The 20,647-nt window shown below is 36.9% G+C and overlaps 2 protein-coding genes across 2 annotated transcripts; one reads left to right on the top strand and one right to left on the bottom strand.

The window, feature by feature from the left end:
* Positions 1-793: 793 nt before the first annotated feature.
* Positions 794-4,235, bottom strand: LOC113086914 (uncharacterized). Its single transcript, XM_026255529.1, has 3 exons — positions 4,203-4,235; positions 2,233-2,497; positions 794-1,551 (listed from the first exon to the last, which is right to left on the bottom strand). Exons 1-3 carry the CDS (start codon positions 4,233-4,235, stop codon positions 965-967), a joined length of 885 nt encoding a protein of 294 aa, XP_026111314.1. The 3' UTR covers positions 794-964.
* Positions 4,236-4,440: 205 nt separating this feature from the next.
* LOC113086898 (uncharacterized) lies at positions 4,441-7,767 on the top strand. The gene is made up of 3 exons (XM_026255527.1): positions 4,441-4,527; positions 5,198-5,462; positions 6,127-7,767. The coding sequence occupies exons 1-3, from the start codon at positions 4,441-4,443 to the stop codon at positions 6,711-6,713; spliced, it is 939 nt and encodes a 312-aa protein (XP_026111312.1). The 3' UTR covers positions 6,714-7,767.
* Positions 7,768-20,647: the final 12,880 nt, after the last annotated feature.

The following is a 20,647-nucleotide window of genomic DNA, read 5'->3' as shown; positions in this document are numbered from 1 at the left end:
TGCACCGGTGTAACAATAGATAGTAATAATCATCTGTATTGAATGGAAAATGGCTGATGTTGTGATTGTACATTTTGAAAACCATAATGAATGATGCTTTATTAAGGAGTGTATTAAAGGTTTGTGTCTCGGCAGCAGCTCCAGGAAGCCCTCAGCACACAGATGAGCACTTCCTGTCCCGCCTCTTCCTGTTCGTGCTCCTCGGCATGTTTTAGCTGTTTATTGCTTAAACGCTGACCGACTGTATGATTTAATTTGAGCTCACTGTCATTTTTTTTTTTTTTTTTTATATCTTTATAAACAAGGGCTGAAGTAGAGCATTTGATATTTTGCTATTATATAATTATCTGTCTTGAGTTGCACAGATAAGCAGGACACAAATAAAGAGTGAGATTGTTTGCTTCTCAAGCCTCAGATTCATGATTGATTGATTCTCAGAGAAGATGAAGATGCTTCTTTCAGCACAAACCTCGTTCAAACAGAGATATTTACAGAAAGAAAGCATGGTTTATTGTGAAAGATGCAGAGATGTTTTGGGGATGAAGACTGAATCGTTCAGTCTCATGTTTCATCTTAGATTTAGTTCTGATGATCAACCGAGTCACTTTTCCTCGAGTTCATGCTTTTATGAATCAAAACACAACACCACACAGATTCATTTAGTCGCTGGCAAACATTATATTCACGGTTTATCTGAAAACTCTCCATTAAGTGACATTTAATGCTGAACATCTTCATTTTCTTCAGTCAGTTTCAAATCAAGCATTTGACTGAATAACGTCCGGACACACAATGAGCAGAACCTTTTAATGTCTCTCCACACACTTCTTCTTCCAGTCTGATATCTGGGTCTTTTACACCAAGAATAACGAATTGTTCCAACATTCAAACAGAAAGAAAGCGACTCTTATTCTAAAAGGTATAAAGTAAGTAAAAAGCGACTGGAGTGAGTTGAAGGAAGCGTTCAGTGCTCTTTGAACTCTGCGTCAAACATGATCTGCTGGATCTGCATCTTGACTGCGGCTCTTTTCTGCGGCGTCAGTCTTTTGAGAGCAGGGACGTAACTCAAGAGGAACAGCTCGTCCTCGTCGAAGGCTCGCTCGCTCTTCAGCGCCTCGTTCTCCTCCAGCTTCCCGTTGAGGTTGTTTGTGGTGAGGCTCAGCGGCGCTGGACTGGACACCTTCAGTCCCGGAGGCAGACCGGCGAGCAGCAGCTGGGTCATCGGCGGCACCTGTTTGACCGCCGGCAGCTGAGGGACGATGGGCAGCGGCAGCGGAGACAAGGGCTTGAGCACCAGCTCCTTCTCTTTCTCCGGGCCGGGCTTCGACTCGGCGCCGCTGGAGTCATCGGGAGAGTCGTCCAGCTCCTCCGGAGCCTCGGCTTCACCGTGACGCTTCTTCTTCCTGATGTGAGCGTCCAGAAAGGCCAGGGTTTCTCTGTGTGACCAGTAATGCAGGCGCCGGCCGCCCTCCTCCGTCCTCAGCTGGCACAGCCTGCGCTCTCGGATGTATCTGTCCCTGATGGTCTTCCATCTGCGCTTGCACTCCAGCACTGCAGACGAGAACACAGTGAGATCTGATTCACACACATCACACACACACTCCTCTGCTCAGACACAAACACACACTAAAGACTCCACACACTCTCTCCTTAGCACTGAAGGATCGAGGGCTACTGTTGTGTCTTCTATAATCAGTGTTTCTTCACAAATGTTATATTGTTGTAAAAAAAGGACTGAAATGATATTGTTCGTGAATATTAAAACACACATAAACTGCTCAGACAATGATTCTAGTCTTCACTTCAAGTGTTTTCTGTTATTTGATGATGCATATTCAGAATATGTATCTGTATCTGCATGAATGTGATATCTGAATCATCAGTCAGATCTAGATTGACTTTGATCTGGTGATATCATTAATGCAGTGTTTTGATCGGAGCATCGCGTCGCGCCGGACGCGTTCAGAAACGACGCGCTTTTTATGAAAAAGTTGAAATCTTAACCAATATCACTTCAGGAACTCAAGAAAGAGTCGGGAATTAATCCCCTGCGTCATTTAAAGCGCGTCAGATCACAACGCGCCCGTTCTAATCCGCGAGCTGGACGCGTGCATGTCGCGTCGCTCGCGGTAACGTTACACAAGCGGCGGAACTTCATCAAAGTCTGAAAACAGAAACAATTCACAGTCAGACGCTTGGCGTGGAACGCGCGCGTGATGTTGACGCACTGACCGGAGAACCCGACGCACGCGGCGACCTCCCTCCACGCCTTCACCCTCCGCTCCGCGCTGCGATAATCGTGCAGCGAAGCGTCATAAAGCACCGGGTACGCGTGCACCGCCTGGATGAGTTTCTCCGTCACCGCCATTGAGTTTATTGACTTGCTGCTGAGACGCGTCGAACGGAACGCGCTCCCGGAATCACACACGCTCGCGTCAAAAGTACGCGACACGTCATGGCGGGATTCTGGACCAATCAGATTTCGCTGTGGGCGGGACTAAACGGAGCGTCGCGTCACAAATAGAAACTACAAGCGTCAGTCAAAAGGTCGACGCTGATGAAAATAACATATTATTATAATATAATAATAATATTATAGCTAAATAATAATAATACTTTCTTTTCTGACAGAGTTTTACAAGTCTCAGGTGAGTTTTAAATAGTAAAATAATTACACACTTTAGGATCTTACACAGAACGCGTCCTAATCAACATAAGTTATTAACATTCAGGAAGAGTGAGAGTTATGCGGCAAAAACATGAATTACATAAAGACTTTTTTGAAACATTTGCTTTTTTTGCCAATTTTTTTCATATATTAAAACTCTGTCACTACGTCTTTAAACAAGTTCATTTGATGGCAAAGGCAAACTTCTTCACTGTGATGAGGATGATGATGATGAAGCGGTTGCGCGCTGAGCGTAGCCACGCCTCCAACGCACGTCATTGGTTAAATTAGAAAATGTTGCATTCAATTTCTGTCAGGTTTAAGGTATGTTAGGGTTAGGGTTAGTTTAGATGAGTTTGGGTTAGGTTTAGTTTAGTTTAGGCTATGCAGGTGTTCAAATCGAAAACATCAGTTCGATTATTTATTTTGTTCTTGTTTTATTAAGTAAAGGGTTATGGAGTCCCTTCTCAAATTTATCAAAAAATAGTTTTTACACTTTCGCTCATTAAGTTATTTTAATATAAATTATTTTTGACATAGTTAAACAGCTACGTTCTGCAAACCGCTCCCTTGACAGTATTCCTGCACGCTTGGCTAAAGATGTCTTTGACACTGTTGGACCAAGCATTGTATCTTTGGTCAATACATCTCTCAGCTCAGGGTATGTACCATCTGTTTTTAAACATGCCGTTGTACAACCACCACTAAAAAGAATAACTTAGGTCTAAAATTAGACAAATTGGAAGGATCCATCTAAACTCCCCTTTTAATCAAAAGTCTTGGAGAGTTGTTTTTAATGAACTTCAATCATTTATCAATGATTTTCAGTCTGGTTTTAAGCCCCGTCACAGTACAGAAACTGCTCTTTAAGAGTTTGTAATGGTCTTTTTTTAACTGTGGACTCTGGTAACTCTGCTGTTTTGGATCTTTTGGATTTGGCTGCAGCCTTTGATACGCTCAACCACTCTATTCTTGTATCTAGACTTGAACAGTGTGTCGGCATTAAGGGCATAGCCTTAAATGGTTTCAATCATATTTGACAGACAGAAGTTTTTCTGTTCACCTTGGTGAATTTTCATCGTCTGCCCATACTCTTTTTTGTGGCGTCCCCCAGGGGTCAGTATTGGGCCCTATGTTGTTTTCTTTGCATATGCTGCCCTTGGGGTATATTTTTAGAAAGCACAATATCACCTTCCTCTGTTATGCGGATGATGGACAAATGTATTTGCCAGTCAAAACAAATGACAAAGCTTATTTTCTGTCGTTACTTAATTGCCTGAGATACTTAAAAATATGGCTGGATCAGAACTTTCTTTGTCTTAATGAAAATAAGACTGAGATTGTTGTGTTTGGTCGTCCTGGGGATTTAAGTGCTTGTGTAGATGCACTTGGTAATTTAGGGTTATTTGTAAATCCATTTACCAAAAATCTCAGCTTGATTTTTGAAAGTGTTTTTTAATTTGAAAAGCAGATTAGTTCTGTTCTAGAAGCCAGTATCTTTCAACTGAGACTGTTGGCTAAAGTCAAGCCCTACCTGCCACGTAAGGAGTTTGAAAGTGTAATTCATGCTTTTATAACATCTAGACTACTACTGTTACTCTTTATATGTTGGTTTGAATCAGCCATATCTTCAGCGCTTACAGTGATTGTATTTATAAAATGAGTAATACATTAAGGGTGACACTGAATAATCACACAGTTGTCTTTTATTAGTCCGCTAATATTTCAACTGTCGCAGGTTCATCTGACTGAACAATCTGAACACTTCAGGAATGGAGTATAAGTGTAATAATTTGTGCTCATCGAAGGCTCGTGTGGCTGCTCGTGAGGTTGCTAGCAGCAGTGGACAGTTTTCTCATGTGTGTTTGGTCCTTCCTCTTCCTCTTCCTCTTCTTCTTCTTCTTCTTCTTCTTCCTCTTCCTCTTCCTCTTCCTCTTGCTGATGTGAGCGTCCAGGGCCAAGGTGTATCTGTGGCCCTCCTTCTTCCTCAGCTTGCATTCCACCACTGCAGGGAAAAATGATATTACACTATGATAAACGGTTTATTCTTCAAACAATTATCTAAAATAGTAAAAAAAAAAAACACAGATTATTAGAAAATCACAATTTTCCATTTGTTTTTCCCATTTGAATGTTACATTCTGAATAATAAACATCTTAAATACATCTTCTACACGTCTTTTTGACATCTGAGAGGAAACGTCCTGTTTGATGTAGGCTATTGCCGATGTACAATAAATTATATGAATTCAAAAATAATAATAATGCTATTAGATTAAATTGCTTTAATTAATTACTGAATTACTAAGATCCTAATGTGTGTAATTATTTTACTACTCTTTAAAACTCACCAAATACTTGTAAAACTCTGCCAGAAAAAAAAGTCTGAATACTATTTTTTTGCTATTGTATTATTATTATATCATAATAATATTATTATTATTTTCATCAGCGTCGATGCATGAACCAAGAGCAAGACCTTTTGACTGACGCTTGTTGTTTCTATTTGTGACGCGACGCTCCGTTTAGTCCCGCCCACAGCGAAATCTGATTGGTCCAGAATCCCGCCATGACGTGTCGCGTACTTTTGACGCGAGCGTGTGTGATTCCGGGAGCGCGTTCCGTTCGACGCGTCTCAGCAGCAAGTCAATAAACTCAATGGCGGTGACGGAGAAACTCATCCAGGCGGTGCACGCGTACCCGGTGCTTTATGACGCTTCGCTACACGATTATCGCAGCGCGGAGCGGAGGGTGAAGGCGTGGAGGGAGGTCGCCGCGTGCGTCGGGTTCTCCGGTCAGTGCGTCAACATTACGCGCGCGTTCCACGCCAAGCGTCTGACTGTGAAATGTTTCTGTTTTCAGACTTTGATGAAGTTCCGCCGCGTGTGTACCGCGAGCGACGCGACATGCACGCGTCCAGCTCGCGGATTAGAACGGGCGCGTTGTGATCTGACGCGCTTTAAATGACGCAGGGGATTCATTCCCGACGCTTTCTTGAGTTCCTGAAGTGATATTGGTTAAGATTTCAACTTTTTCATAAAAAGCGCGTCGTTTCTGAACGCGTCCGGCGCGACGCGATGCTCCGATCAAAACACTGCATTAATGATATCACCAGATCAAAGTCAATCTAGATCTGACTGATGATGCAGATATCACATTCATGCAGATACAGATACATATTCTGAATATGCATCATCAAATAAGAGAAAATACTTGAAGTGAAGACTAGAGTCATTGTCTGAGTGTTTTAATATTCACGAACAATATAAGTTCAGTCCATCTTTTACAACAATATAACATTTGTGAAGAAACACTGATTATAGAAGACACAACAGTAGCCCTCGATCCTTCAGTGCTAAGGAGAGAGTGTGTGGAGTCTTTAGTGTGTGTTTGTGTCTGAGCAGAGGAGTGTGTGTGTGATGTGTGTGAATCAGATCTCACTGTGTTCTCGTCTGCAGTGCTGGAGTGCAAGCGCAGATGGAAGACCATCAGGGACAGATACATCCGAGAGCGCAGGCTGTGCCAGCTGAGGACGGAGGAGGGCGGCCGGCGCCTGCATTACTGGTCACACAGAGAAACCCTGGCCTTTCTGGACGCTCACATCAGGAAGAAGAAGCGTCACGGTGAAGCCGAGGCTCCGGAGGAGCTGGACGACTCTCCCGATGACTCCAGCGGCGCCGAGTCGAAGCCCGGCCCGGAGAAAGAGAAGGAGCTGGTGCTCAAGCCCTTGTCTCCGCTGCCGCTGCCCATCGTCCCTCAGCTGCCGGCGGTCAAACAGGTGCCGCCGATGACCCAGCTGCTGCTCGCCGGTCTGCCTCCGGGACTGAAGGTGTCCAGTCCAGCGCCGCTGAGCCTCACCACAAACAACCTCAACGGGAAGCTGGAGGAGAACGAGGCGCTGAAGAGCGAGCGAGCCTTCGACGAGGACGAGCTGTTCCTCTTGAGTTACGTCCCTGCTCTCAAAAGACTGACGCCGCAGAAAAGAGCCGCAGTCAAGATGCAGATCCAGCAGATCATGTTTGACGCAGAGTTCAAAGAGCACTGAACGCTTCCTTCAACTCACTCCAGTCGCTTTTTACTTACTTTATACCTTTTAGAATAAGAGTCGCTTTCTTTCTGTTTGAATGTTGGAACAATTCGTTATTCTTGGTGCAAAAGACCCAGATATCAGACTGGAAGAAGAAGTGTGTGGAGAGACATTAAAAGGTTCTGCTCATTGTGTGTCCGGACGTTATTCAGTCAAATGCTTGATTTGAAACTGACTGAAGAAAATGAAGATGTTCAGCATTAAATGTCACTTAATGGAGAGTTTTCAGATAAACCGTGAATATAATGTTTGCCAGCGACTAAATGAATCTGTGTGGTGTTGTGTTTTGATTCATAAAAGCATGAACTCAAGGAAAAGTGACTCAGTTGATCATCAGAACTAAATCTAAGATGAAACATGAGACAGAAAACTGAGCTCGAGATCGATGATGACACTCGAGTACAGAACGATTCAGTCTTCATCCCCAAAACATCTTTCACAACAAACCATGCTTTCCTTCTGTAAATATCTCTGTTTGAACGAGGTTTGTGCTGAAAGAAGCATCTTCATCTTCTCTGAGAATCAATCAATCATGAATCTGAGGCTTGAGAAGCAAACAATCTCACTCTTTATTTGTGTCCTGCTTATCTGTGCGGCTCAAGACAGATGTTAAAAAGCCGTTAATTCCTGGATGAAAAGCACGTATAGTATATGGACGTGTACGATTACGAAGGAGTCAAGTGTTTCTGTTAACGTCAGAAATTCAGATATAGCTTGACTTTAAGCACCATGACCTACAAATATGAAACATGTTCTGACAGAAAGAGTTGAATTTGCATCGAAACTGACCAAGCAAATATGTGCTCGTGTTTAATTATTAAACTCTGCTTTTCTGAAGTTCACCCTAAAACTAAATATCATGATCCCTAAAACACTTAAGCAAGAAAAAAAGAAAGATATTGTTAAGATATCCTTTTGATATGAAATGTGATTTTTCTGCGATGTTCTAAACTTGGTCTTTATTGTTGGTTTATTCATAAAAAATAAATAAAGTAAGCCCTGCTTTAGCACATTTCTGTTTGAGTTTGTATGCTTCACTTAATTTAACTTAAATATTTATTAAGTCTGAAACTTCATGTTTTTAAATGAAAATAAGCATAAAAGTAAATTGTTTTTTTACATAATTTTTACAAATATAATTTGTGGAGTAAATCAGTGTTATTGAGATATAAATTTTTAATTAATATTTTTTATTATTATATTTATCATTTTGATGGTAGTTCTCGTGTGTTTTGTCAGTTTTAATCATTTTTATTTTCTTTAATTCCTCGGCAACTAGCTCAAATAAAACGAAAAATTCTTGCATTATTTTATTTCAAGTAACAAAAATGTTTTATAGGTTCAGTGTTATTTTAGTATAATTTTTATTAATATTTTGAATCAGTTTTTGGTTCTTGTTTTATGTTTTTCTATGTCAAAATATTATTTTAATTAATTATTTAAATGAATTTATAAATTTTTTTAACAATTTAATGTATTTATTTAATATACACATTAATTTTGTGTTCACTCTGGTGGATGTGTCTTTTGTTTTTAAGTGTGTTGTGTTGAACAATCTGCAATAAATAAATAATAAGAAATAAGAAAAGGAAGCTCAGGATCAGTAATAATGCTTGGATCTGGAGGGTCAAATATGAAGTAAATCTCATGCAAATGCTGAAGCCAAAGCTGATCCTCTCAGAGACCTTCCTGCTCTCCGCTGACATCCAGCCGAATCAAAACACATAATGCCGTGCGTTTATCTTTCAGCACAACAATGAGGCTTTCTGCCTCTGTGTACATCTCATTTGATACAGTGCGATCTGATTTCTTGTCAGCTAAAGCCAGATTACCTCCATCTCCAGCGCTCACTAACACCTTCACAAAACTGCCCAGATTAACTGGGATTTCTCAGACACTTTATACATTTTTTCCTCCTGGCTGTATAGAGGGATAACGTTTTGTCTCCTTGCTTTTAATCTATTTGGTCAATGGGGGTTTGACACAGAGAGCAGAGTGATCCGACTCTATATGAACACGTTCTGCTCTGAACCCGACCGCATTCTGGCTCAGAACCAACTAGAAATGTCATGGACAAGAAGAGCTCTGTCTTCACCATCGACCGCATTCTGAGCGCAGACAACCACAGGATCCCCAGCCTGCAGGCGACTTCGGCCCCGGGGCCCTGCGAGGAGACGCCGGCCCCTGAATCTGCAGTGAATGGAGACTTGATCAGATCGGCCTGCTGCTTCTGTTCTCACTGCGGAGAGATTCTGCACACGGCTGCCAGTAAGAGAGCTTCCACTCCTTCAGTCAAACCAACCTCACACATAACTCCTGATGGAGTGAAAGAGCCTGAGCTTTGAGGAAAAACTAAAATGTTTGGCATTGTTTTAATGATGTTTTCACCTGTCATTCTCTTCAGTGTGACGCAGCAAAGATATTAGTGTCAAAAGATTTTCATGTAAGCATAAAGGAAATGTAACAAAACCACCATAACACTTGAAAATGAATGTGAAGAATGAGTTTTATATTATATTATATTGGGGTTTTACATTACAATAATTGTATATTTTTTATTTAATGAATCTGTAGAGCAAATCAGTGTTATTTTAGTATTATTGAGATATTATTTTGTTAATTAACATTTTAAAACTATTATTTTAAATTTTTACATTATAACTTGTGTTATAGTTTTTGTATTTTTGTTCCTTGTCATTTATATTAGTTTATATATATATAATGTCTAGCTTTTATTAATTTAAATTGTAATTTTAGTACATCAAGTTGAAGTAAATGAAGTAAATTGAGTTTCATTAATATTCTGAATCAGTTTTATTTGTTAATTTTTAGTTTTCATTTTGTTGTGTGTAATTGTGTTATTTTTAGATTTTGTTTTATTTGTCTATATATATTTTTTATTAATTAATTTTCCTAAATGTTGTAGCTTAAATTTTATAACTTTTTTATTACATTTTTATATTTTAGTTTGTTTCACGTTACAAACATTTTAGTTAATTATATGTGTTTTAGATGTAAATTTGCTTAAATTTGATGAAAATAATGCTGTTTGATTTTTGGGTGGAATATGACCAGTTTGATTATATTCTCCATGTTTAATCTAATCTCAGGCTGATGATGATCTTTGTGGTCTTTTGTTGCTGCAGCTTGTCATGTAGTTTGGGGAAAGCAGATGTTTGCAGAGACAGCAGAAGCTCTCGGCAGGGAAAGCTTCAGTCATGTTCAGAGGAGGGTTCGGCGTCACCGCACCATCTTCACAGAAGAGCAGCTGGACGCTCTGGAGGATCTGTTCAGACAGAACCAGTATCCAGACATCAACACCCGCGAGCAGCTGGCCCAGAGAACACACCTGCGTGAGGAGAGAGTCGAGGTGATCCACCACTCACCTGTGACTGTCACACCTGAACAGCAATTTAAATATTCATGTCGTATTTCACCCAAAAATATATATAAAAAAATTACACACTAAGTCAAGTCAGAATTGCAAGATATGAAGTAAGAACTGTGACATTTAAAGCCAGAATTTCTAAATATAAAGTCAGAATTGCAAGATGTAAAGTAAGAATTGTGAGATATAAATTCAGAATTGCATGATAGAAATTCAGAATTGTGTGATGTAAATTCAGAATTGCGAGATATATATTCAGAATTGCATGATAGAAATTCAGAATTGTGTGTTGTAAATTCAGAATTACGAGATATAAATTCAGAATTGCATGATAGAAATTCAAAATTGTGTGATGTAAATTCAGAATTGCATGATGGAAATTCAGAATTGCATGATGTAATTTCAGAATTGCGAGTTGTAAACTGAGAATTGCGAGATGTAAATTCAGTATAGCGTGATGTAAATTCAGAATTGCATGATATAAATTCAGAATTGCGAGATGTAAATTCAGAATTGCGTGATGTAAAGTCAGAATTGTGTCATGTAAAGTCAGAATTGTGTCATGTAAAGTCAGAATTGCATTATATAAATCCAGAATTGCGAGATGTAAATCCAGAATTGCGAGATGTAATGTCAGAATTCAGAGAAATAACTTGAGAATTGTGTGATGTAAAGAAAGATTTGCATGGTGTTAAGTAATAACTGCATGATGTAAAGTCAGAATTGTGTGATATAAATTCAGAACTGCAAGATTTTGCATGATGTACAGTATTGTTCAAAATAATAGCAGTACAATGTGACTAACCAGAATAATCAAGGTTTTTCGTATATTTTTTTATTGCTACGTGGCAAACAAGTTACCAGTAGGTTCAGTAGATTCTCAGAAAACAAACAAGACCCAGCATTCATGATATGCACGCTCTTAAGGCTGTGCAATTGGGCAATTAGTTGAATTAGTTGAAAGGGGTGTGTTCAAAAAAATAGCAGTGTGGCATTCAATCACTGAGGTCATCAATTTTGTGAAGAAACAGGTGTGAATCAGGTGGCCCCTATTTAAGGATGAAGCCAACACTTGTTGAACATGCATTTGAAAGCTGAGGAAAATGGGTCGTTCAAGACATTGTTCAGAAGAACAGCGTACTTTGATTAAAAAGTTGATTAGAGAGGGGAAAACCTATAAAGAGGTGCAAAAAATGATAGGCTGTTCAGCTAAAATGATCTCCAATGCCTTAAAATGGAGAGCAAAACCAGAGAGACGTGGAAGAAAACGGAAGACAACCATCAAAATGGATAGAAGAATAACCAGAATGGCAAAGGCTCAGCCAATGATCACCTCCAGGATGATCAAAGACAGTCTGGAGTTACCTGTAAGTACTGTGACAGTTAGAAGACGTCTGTGTGAAGCTAATCTATTTTCAAGAATCCCCCGCAAAGTCCCTCTGTTAAAAAAAAGGCATGTGCAGAAGAGGTTACAATTTGCCAAAGAACACATCAACTGGCCTAAAGAGAAATGGAGGAACATTTTGTGGACTGATGAGAGTAAAATTGTTCTTTTTGGGTCCAAGGGCCACAGGCAGTTTGTGAGACGACCCCCAAACTCTGAATTCAAGCCACAGTACACAGTGAAGACAGTGAAGCATGGAGGCGCAAGCATCATGATATGGGCATGTTTCTCCTACTATGGTGTTGGGCCTATTTATCACATACCAGGGATCATGGATCAGTTTGCATATGTTCAAATACTTGAAGAGGTCATGTTGCCCTATGCTGAAGAGGACATGCCCTTGAAATGGTTGTTTCAACAAGACAATGACCCAAAACACACTAGTAAACGGGCAAAGTCTTGGTTCCAAACCAACAAAATTAATGTTATGGAGTGGCCAGCCCAATCTCCAGACCTTAATCCAATTGAGAACTTGTGGGGTGATATCAAAAATGCTGTTTCTGAAGCAAAACCAAGAAATGTGAATGAATTGTGGAATGTTGTTAAAGAATCATGGAGTGGAATAACAGCTGAGAGGTGCCACAAGTTGGTTGACTCCATGCCACACAGATGTCAAGCAGTTTTAAAAAACTGTGGTCATACAACTAAATATTAGTTTAGTGATTCACAGGATTGCTAAATCCCAGAAAAAAAAAATGTTTGTACAAAATAGTTTTGAGTTTGTACAGTCAAAGGTAGACACTGCTATTTTTTTGAACACACCCCTTTCAACTAATTGCCCAATTGCACAGCCTTAAGAGCGTGCATATCATGAATGCTGGGTCTTGTTTGTTTTCTGACAATCTACTGAACCTACTGGTAACTTGTTTGCCACGTAGCAATAAAAAATATACTAAAAACCTTGATTATTCTGGTTAGTCACATTGTACTGCTATTATTTTGAACAATACTGTAAAGTTAAACATCAACAGCTGCAAACAAAATTAATGCTGAAAGTCAATAGAAACAGTGACTCTGTGATTGTTGTAGGTGTGGTTTAAGAACCGAAGGGCAAAATGGAGACGACAGAAGCGCCTTCCGTTCAGGCTACGAGGGCCAGACGACTGGAAAACCGTCCTTCATAGTGAATGACATGAACATTATGACATCTGGATCATATTGTTTGCTGTGTGCTGATATGAAACCCCCATAAAAACAAGAAGAGCTTGTTTTTCTGCTGAATACAGATCACATTAAAGAAGTGTTGAGTGGTCACTAGCTAATCATTTATCAACTGCTATGACTTGTTTCATTTTTACTAAGATTTATGAAAATTGTACTTTTTATGTTCATTTTTTTATATTAGTTTTCATACAAGCGATTTTGTCAATATTTGTGGATTTGCACACATGCATTAGAAAGCTAGTTATTCTAACAAAAAACTCTCACTGACACATAATCACTTCAAGAATATTATGAAAGTTATTGTATTTCATATAGCATGAATGACAGCATAGAATATTTTTTTTATCTTCATCGAAAGTCATGGATTTATTTGCTAAATGCTTATTGTAATGAGGGATATAATGAGTCTGACATTTTGAATGCTGGCGAAATGTATTAAATGTAGTCATTAAAAAATAAAACATTCATAAATTGTCAGTGCAATATTGAATCATTGTTACGTGAGCATGAATGCTCATGTTCGGGAAAATAGCAGGCTTCCGAGTGTAATATATCTTTTGTTAATAAAGGTTAATAAAAAACACCACTATTGGACACTTTGCCTATTTTTCCTTCCTTAAGGTCAAAGCCACTACCTCTGCAAATGGTGATTCGTTCCTGAATGACTCAACGAATCAGTTGAGCGAGTGAGTCAATGAATCACTCATTAAGGATGGATCACTGCAGTTGAACAAATCGGTTGAATGAATGATTTAAACTCGCTCATGATACAGTCACTTGCCCCTACCTTTCGGTGAAATTGTGTAAAAAAAAGGGGGTCAGAGAAGCAATTTTTTGACTTTTGTCTTTTAACTTTTTTAATTCTTTTTTTTACCTCTGTACATATTTCTATGGCTTCTCTGTTAAGAGTAAGAATAGCTGGTGAAGTGTATTTAATAGTTATAGACTTAATGAAAGTTATATATAGTTAAGCGGATGTCAGTATACTGTAGAAAGAGTTTCAAATGAGCAGTTCATTCATAAAATAGTACGACCTTGCCTTCAGACTGTCTGTCGAAATGCAAACCAGATGACAGAAGACAATGAGCGCAGAAAGGTTCAGAGGTTGGCATGGTGTAAAACATCGTTTCTTCTTACAAATGAATAAAGCCTAGAAAAAATCATCAATTGACAGACAACAATGCAATAGTGGAATTAACAGATGAATGGTTTCAAGGAATTGCAATGGCCATGACGACGTCACGAAAGTCCAGAAGTTATGAAAGCAGTGGGTCCGTGGGTTCATCAGCTGGGTAGATTGTCTGTCAGATCCACGTTGCCGATATTAATGTCTGGGCTGCCACATCTTTGTTTTTCGTTCAATTGTTATCTTGAACACAGGATGGGATGACGGTGAAAAAGCTCTCAAATTGTCCTCTGCCAGTAGTGTTAATAGTTAAGTGTTGTTCTTCTGTGGCAGCAGGTCATCCAGCACTTCTGCAGCCATTGCCAAACGCGCCGAAGCCCAGTGAAGATAGCGCTTAGGTTGAACTGAGTTGGAACACAGCTGAAGAGAGTGCCTATGTTGCACTGTGCTTGAGCCCGCTCATCAGTCGTCACATTTATCACATAGTTGTTTATTATAATATTGCCATGAAAGGTCGCCATGGTGTAAAATATTGTTTCTTCAGGTAGTGGAGAAATAGTTGACGTTTGGCGATCCTTTGTTCTTCTGTGAAGGCTATTGGTTACATACATCTAGCTGCTGTCTGCATTAATAGTCTAACTTTTGGTGGATGATAAACCGAAATTTGAACAAGACCTCAAAAAGTCATAAAAATAAAAAAAAGTTTGAAAAACTCATGAAAATGAAACACGTGGCAAAAGCCTTGAAAAATTTAAATCATAGAAATTGGACAAAAACTTTGACAAAATCATGAAAATTTATACAATTTTAAAAACTCATGTAAATGAACCAATTCACAAAAAGGCATGAAAAATGAATAAAATCGTCAAAAAAAAATGAAAATTTTAATAAATCTCGAAAAAGTCATGTAAGTGGATAAAATCGTGGAAATTAAATGTTTTTTTTTTTTTTTTGAAAAGTCTTGAAAGTGGACTAATCTTGAATTTTTTTTTTTTTAAAATGAAAAAAATCTTGGAAAAGTCATGAAAATTGAATAAAACCTCAGTCATAAAAAATTATCAAACAAAGAAAAACTCAAAAGAATGAACTAAATCGTGAAAAGTAATGAAAAAATGAATAAATTCCTGAAAATGAAAACCACGATTAAGTCATGAAAATAAATAATATCTTGAAAGTGTCATTAAAATAAACTAAATCTACAAAAAAATGATGAAAATTGTCAAAATTTGCAAAAAAAATCATGAAAATAAACACAATTATGAAAATGAAAAATATCTTGGAAAAATATAGAAAATTGAACAAAACCTCAAAAAGTCATAAAAATAAATAAAAGTTCGAAAAACTCATGAAAATGAAACACGTGTCAAAAACTTTGAGAAATTAAGATCATAGAAATTGGACAAAAACTTTGAAAAAATCATGAAAATTAATACAATTTTAAAAACTCATGTAAATGAACCAATTCACAAAAAGGCATGAAAAATGAATAAAATCGTCAAAAAAAAAATGAAAATTTCAATAAATCTCAAAAAAGTCACGTAAGTGGATAAAATCGTGGAAATTAAATGTTTATTTATTTTTTTTTTTAAGTCTTGAAAGTGGACTAATCTTGAATTTTTTTTTTGAAAATGAAAAAAATCTTGGAAAAGTCATGAAAATTGAATAAAACCTCAGTCGTAAAAAATTATCAAACAAAGAAAAACTCAAAAGAATGAACTAAATCGTGAAAAGTAATGAAAAATTGAATAAATTCCTGAAAATGAAAACCACGATTAAGTCATGAAAATGGATAATATCTTGAAAGAGTAATTAAAATAAACTAAATTTACAAAAAAAAATGATGAAAATTGTCAAAATTTGCTAAAAAGTTCATGAAAATGAACACAATTATGAAAATGAAAAAATATCTTGGAAAATCTTGAAAGTCATGAAAATGAACAAAGTCTTGAAAAGTTTTGGAAATTGAAAAAAAACCTCAAATAACCTCATGAAAAAGAACCAAATCACGAAAAGTAATCGAAAATAGATAAAATCATGAAAATAAAGAAGAATTCAACCGAGGTGCACTAACCCCCCCACCACCAACACACACACCCACACAGAGATTTCTGAAGCCTCATTGCCACTAACGCTGCACCACAAACACGAACACCAAACACCCCAACCCCCACATCCCCAAGCCCCCCATAACAGAGACATCAGAAAGCCCCACCCATGAAAATCAACCCCCCCTCCCCCAACCCCATCTAACATCTGTACCGAGGGGATTCCCCAGACCAAGAATTCTGAAAACCACAAAACCCCACCACAGAGGGGACTTCCCCTAATCCCCATAACTCAATTCATTTAAAGTCCATATTAATTCAACAATTACATTTACTTTAAAATGAACTACACAATTCATGATTTAAGATGTTTTTATTAAAGTATAAGAAATCATCTTCAATAAATCATGTCAGAAATCAACAATGCAATAGTGGAATTAACAGATGAATGGTTTCAAGGAATTGCAATGGCCATGACGACGTCACGAAAGTCCAGAAGTTATGAAAGCAGTGGGTCCGTGGGTTCGTCAGCTGGGTAGATTGTCTGTCAGATCCACGTTGCCGATTTTAATGTCTGGGCTGCCACATCTTTGTTTTTCGTTCAATTGTTATCTTGAACACAGGATGGGATGACGGTGAAAAAGCTCTCAAATTGTCCTCTGCCAGTAGTGTTAATAGTTAAGTGTTGTTCTTCTGTGGCAGCAGGTCATCCAGCACTTCTGCAGCCATTGCCAAACGCGCCGAAGCCCAGTGAAGATAGCGCTTAGGTTGAACTGAGTTGGAACACAGCTGAAGAGAGTGCCTATGTTGCACTGTGCTTGAGCCCGCTCATCAGTCGTCACATTTATCACATAGTTGTTTATTATAATATTGCCATGAAAGGTCGCCATGGTGTAAAATATTGTTTCTTCAGGTAGTGGAGAAATAGTTGACGTTTGGCGATCCTTTGTTCTTCTGTGAAGGCTATTGGTTACATACATCTAGCTGCTGTCTGCATTAATAGTCTAACTTTTGGTGGATGATAAACCGAAATTTGAACAAGACCTCAAAAAGTCATAAAAATAAATAAAAGTTCGAAAAACTCATCAAAATGAAACACGTGGCAAAAGCCTTGAAAAATTAAGATCATAGAAATTGGACAAAAACTTTGAAAAAATCATGAAAATTAATACAATTTTAAAAACTCATGTAAATGAACCAATTCACAAAACGGCATGAAAAATGAATAAAATCGTCAAAAAAAAATGAAAATTTTAATAAATCTCGAAAAAGTCACGTAAGTGGATAAAATCGTGGAAATTAAATGTTTTTTTTTTTTTTTGAAGAGTCTTGAAAGTGGACTAATCTTGAATTTTTTTTTGAAAATGAACAAAATCTTGGAAAAGTCATGAAAATTGAATAAAACCTCAGTCGTAAAAAATTATCAAACAAAGAAAAACTCAAAAGAATGAACTAAATCGTGAAAAGTAATGAAAAATTGAATAAATTCCTGAAAATGAAAACCAAGATTAAGTCATGAAAATGGATAATATCTTGAAAGAGTCATTAAAATAAACTAAATTTACAAAAAAAATGATGAAAATTGTCAAAATTTGCAAAAAAAATCATGAAAATGAACACACTTATGAAAATGAAAAATATCTTGGAAAAATATAGAAAATTGAACAAAACCTCAAAAAGTCATAAAAATAAATAAAAGTTTGAAAAACTCATGAAAATGAAACACGTGTCAAAAGCTTTGAGAAATTAAGATCATAGAAATTGGACAAAAACTTTGAAAAAATCATGAAAATTAATACAATTTTAAAAACTCATGTAAATGAACCAATTCACAAAAAGGCATGAAAAATGAATAAAATCGTCAAAAAAAAAAAAATTTCAATAAATCTCAAAAAAGTCACGTAAGTGGATAAAATCGTGGAAATTAAATGTTTTTTTTTTTTTTGAAGAGTCTTGAAAGTGGACTAATCTTGAATTTTTTTTTGAAAATGAACAAAATCTTGGAAAAGTCATGAAAATTGTCACATTTATCACATAGTTGTTTATTATAATATTGCCATGAACGGTCGCCATGGTGTAAAATATTGTTTCCTCAGGTAGTGGAGAAATAGTTGACGTTTGGCGATCCTTTGTTCTTCTGTGAAGGCTATTGGTTACATACATCTAGCTGCTGTCTGCATTAATAGTCTAACTTTTGGTGGATGATAAACCGAAATTTGAACAAGACCTCAAAAAGTCATAAAAATAAAAAAAGTTCGAAAAACTCATGAAAATGAAACACGTGGCAAAAGCCTTGAAAAATTAAGATCATAGAAATTGGACAAAAACTTTGAAAAAATCATGAAAATTAATAAAATTTTAAAAATTCATGTAAATGAACCAATTCACAAAAAGGCATGAAAAATGAATAAAATCGTCAAAAAAAAAATGAAAATTTTAATAAATCTCGAAAAAGTCACGTAAGTGGATAAAATCGTGGAAATTAAATTTTTTTTTTTTTTTTGAAGAGTCTTGAAAGTGGACTAATCTTGAATTTTTTTTTTGAAAATGAACAAAATCTTGGAAAAGTCATGAAAATTGAATAAAACCTCAGTCGTAAAAAATTATCAAACAAAGAAAAACTCAAAAGAATGAACTAAATCGTGAAAAGTAATGAAAAATTGAATAAATTCCTGAAAATGAAAACCACGATTAAGTCATGAAAATGGATAATATCTTGAAAGAGTCATTAAAATAAACTAAATTTACAAAAAAAAATGATGAAAATTGTCAAAATTTGCAAAAAAGTTCATGAAAATGAACACAATTATGAAAATGAAAAAATATCTTGGAAAATCTTGAAAGTCATGAAAATGAACAAAGTCTTGAAAAGTTTTGGAAATTGAAAAAAAAAAACTCAAATAACCTCATGAAAAAGAACTAAATCACGAAAAGTAATCGAAAATAGATAAAATCGTGAAAATAAAGAAGAATTCAACCGAGGTGCACTAACCCTACCCACCTACCCCCCCACCACCACCAACACACACACCCACACAGAGATTTCTGAAGCCTCATTGCCACTAACGCTGCACCACAAACACGAACACCAACCCCAAACACCAACCCCAAACCCCACCCCACATCCCCAAGCCCCCCATAACAGAGACATCAGAAAGCCCCACCGATGAAAATCAACCCCCCCTCCCCCAACCCCATCTAACATCTGTACCGAGGGGATTCCCCAGACCAAGAATTCTGAAAACCACAAAACCCCACCACAGAGGGGACTTCCCCTAATCCCCATAACTCAATTCATTTAAAGTCCATATTAATTCAACAATTACATTTACTTTAAAATGAACTACACAATTCATGATTTAAGATGTTTTTATTAAAGTATAAGAAATCATCTTCAATAAATCATGTCAGAAATCAACAATGCAATAGTGGAATTAACAGATGAATGGTTTCAAGGAATTGCAATGGCCATGACGACGTCACGAAAGTCCAGAAGTTATGAAAGCAGTGGGTCCGTGGGTTCATCAGCTGGGTAGATTGTCTGTCAGATCCACGTTGCCGATTTTAATGTCTGGGCTGCCACATCTTTGTTTTTCGTTCAATTGTTATCTTGAACACAGGATGGGATGACGGTGAAAAAGCTCTCAAATTGTCCTCTGCCAGTAGTGTTAATAGTTAAGTGTTGTTCTTCTGTGGCAGCAGGTCATCCAGCACTTCTGCAGCCATTGCCAAACGCGCCGAAGCCCAGTGAAGATAGCGCTTAGGTTGAACTGAGTTGGAACACAGCTGAAGAGAGTGCCTATGTTGCACTGTGCTTGAGCCCGCTCATCAGTCGTCACATTTATCACATAGTTGTTTATTATAATATTGCCATGAAAGGTCGCCATGGTGTAAAATATTGTTTCTTCAGGTAGTGGAGAAATAGTTGACGTTTGGCGATCCTTTGTTCTTCTGTGAAGGCTATTGGTTACATACATCTAGCTGCTGTCTGCATTAATAGTCTAACTTTTGGTGGATGATAAACCGAAATTTGAACAAGACCTCAAAAAGTCATAAAAAAAAAAAAAAGTTCGAAAAACTCATGAAAATGAAACACGTGGCAAAAGCCTTGAAAAATTAAGATCATAGAAATTGGACAAAAACTTTGAAAAAATCATGAAAATTAATACAATTTTAAAAACTCATGTAAATGAACCAATTCACAAAAAGGCATGAAAAATGAATAAAATCGTCAAAAAAAAAATGAAAATTTTAATAAATCTCGAAATAGTCACGTAAGTGGATAAAATCGTGGAAATTAAATGTTTTTTTTTTTGAAGAGTCTTGAAAGTGGACTAATCTTGAATTTTTTTTTGAAAATGAACAAAATCTTGGAAAAGTCATGAAAAATGAATAAAACCTCAGTCGTAAAAAATTATCAAACAAAGAAAAACTCAAAAGAATGAACTAAATCGTGAAAAGTAATGAAAAATTGAATAAATTCCTGAAAATGAAAACCACGATTAAGTCATGAAAATGGATAATATCTTGAAAGAGTCATTAAAATAAACTAAATTTACAAAAAAAATGATGAAAATTGTCAACATTTGCAAAAAAGTTCATGAAAATGAACACAATTATGAAAATGAAAAAATATCTTGGAAAATCTTGAAAGTCATGAAAATGAACAAAGTCTTGAAAAGTTTTGGAAATTGAAAAAAAACCTCAAATAACCTCATGAAAAAG

Source organism: Carassius auratus, chromosome 5, assembly GCF_003368295.1.
Source record: "Carassius auratus strain Wakin chromosome 5, ASM336829v1, whole genome shotgun sequence".
In the NCBI taxonomy this organism is placed as follows: Eukaryota; Metazoa; Chordata; class Actinopteri; order Cypriniformes; family Cyprinidae; genus Carassius; species Carassius auratus.
The sequence above is the reverse complement of the archived record's forward strand: the minus strand, read 5'-3'. Positions and strand labels throughout refer to the sequence as shown.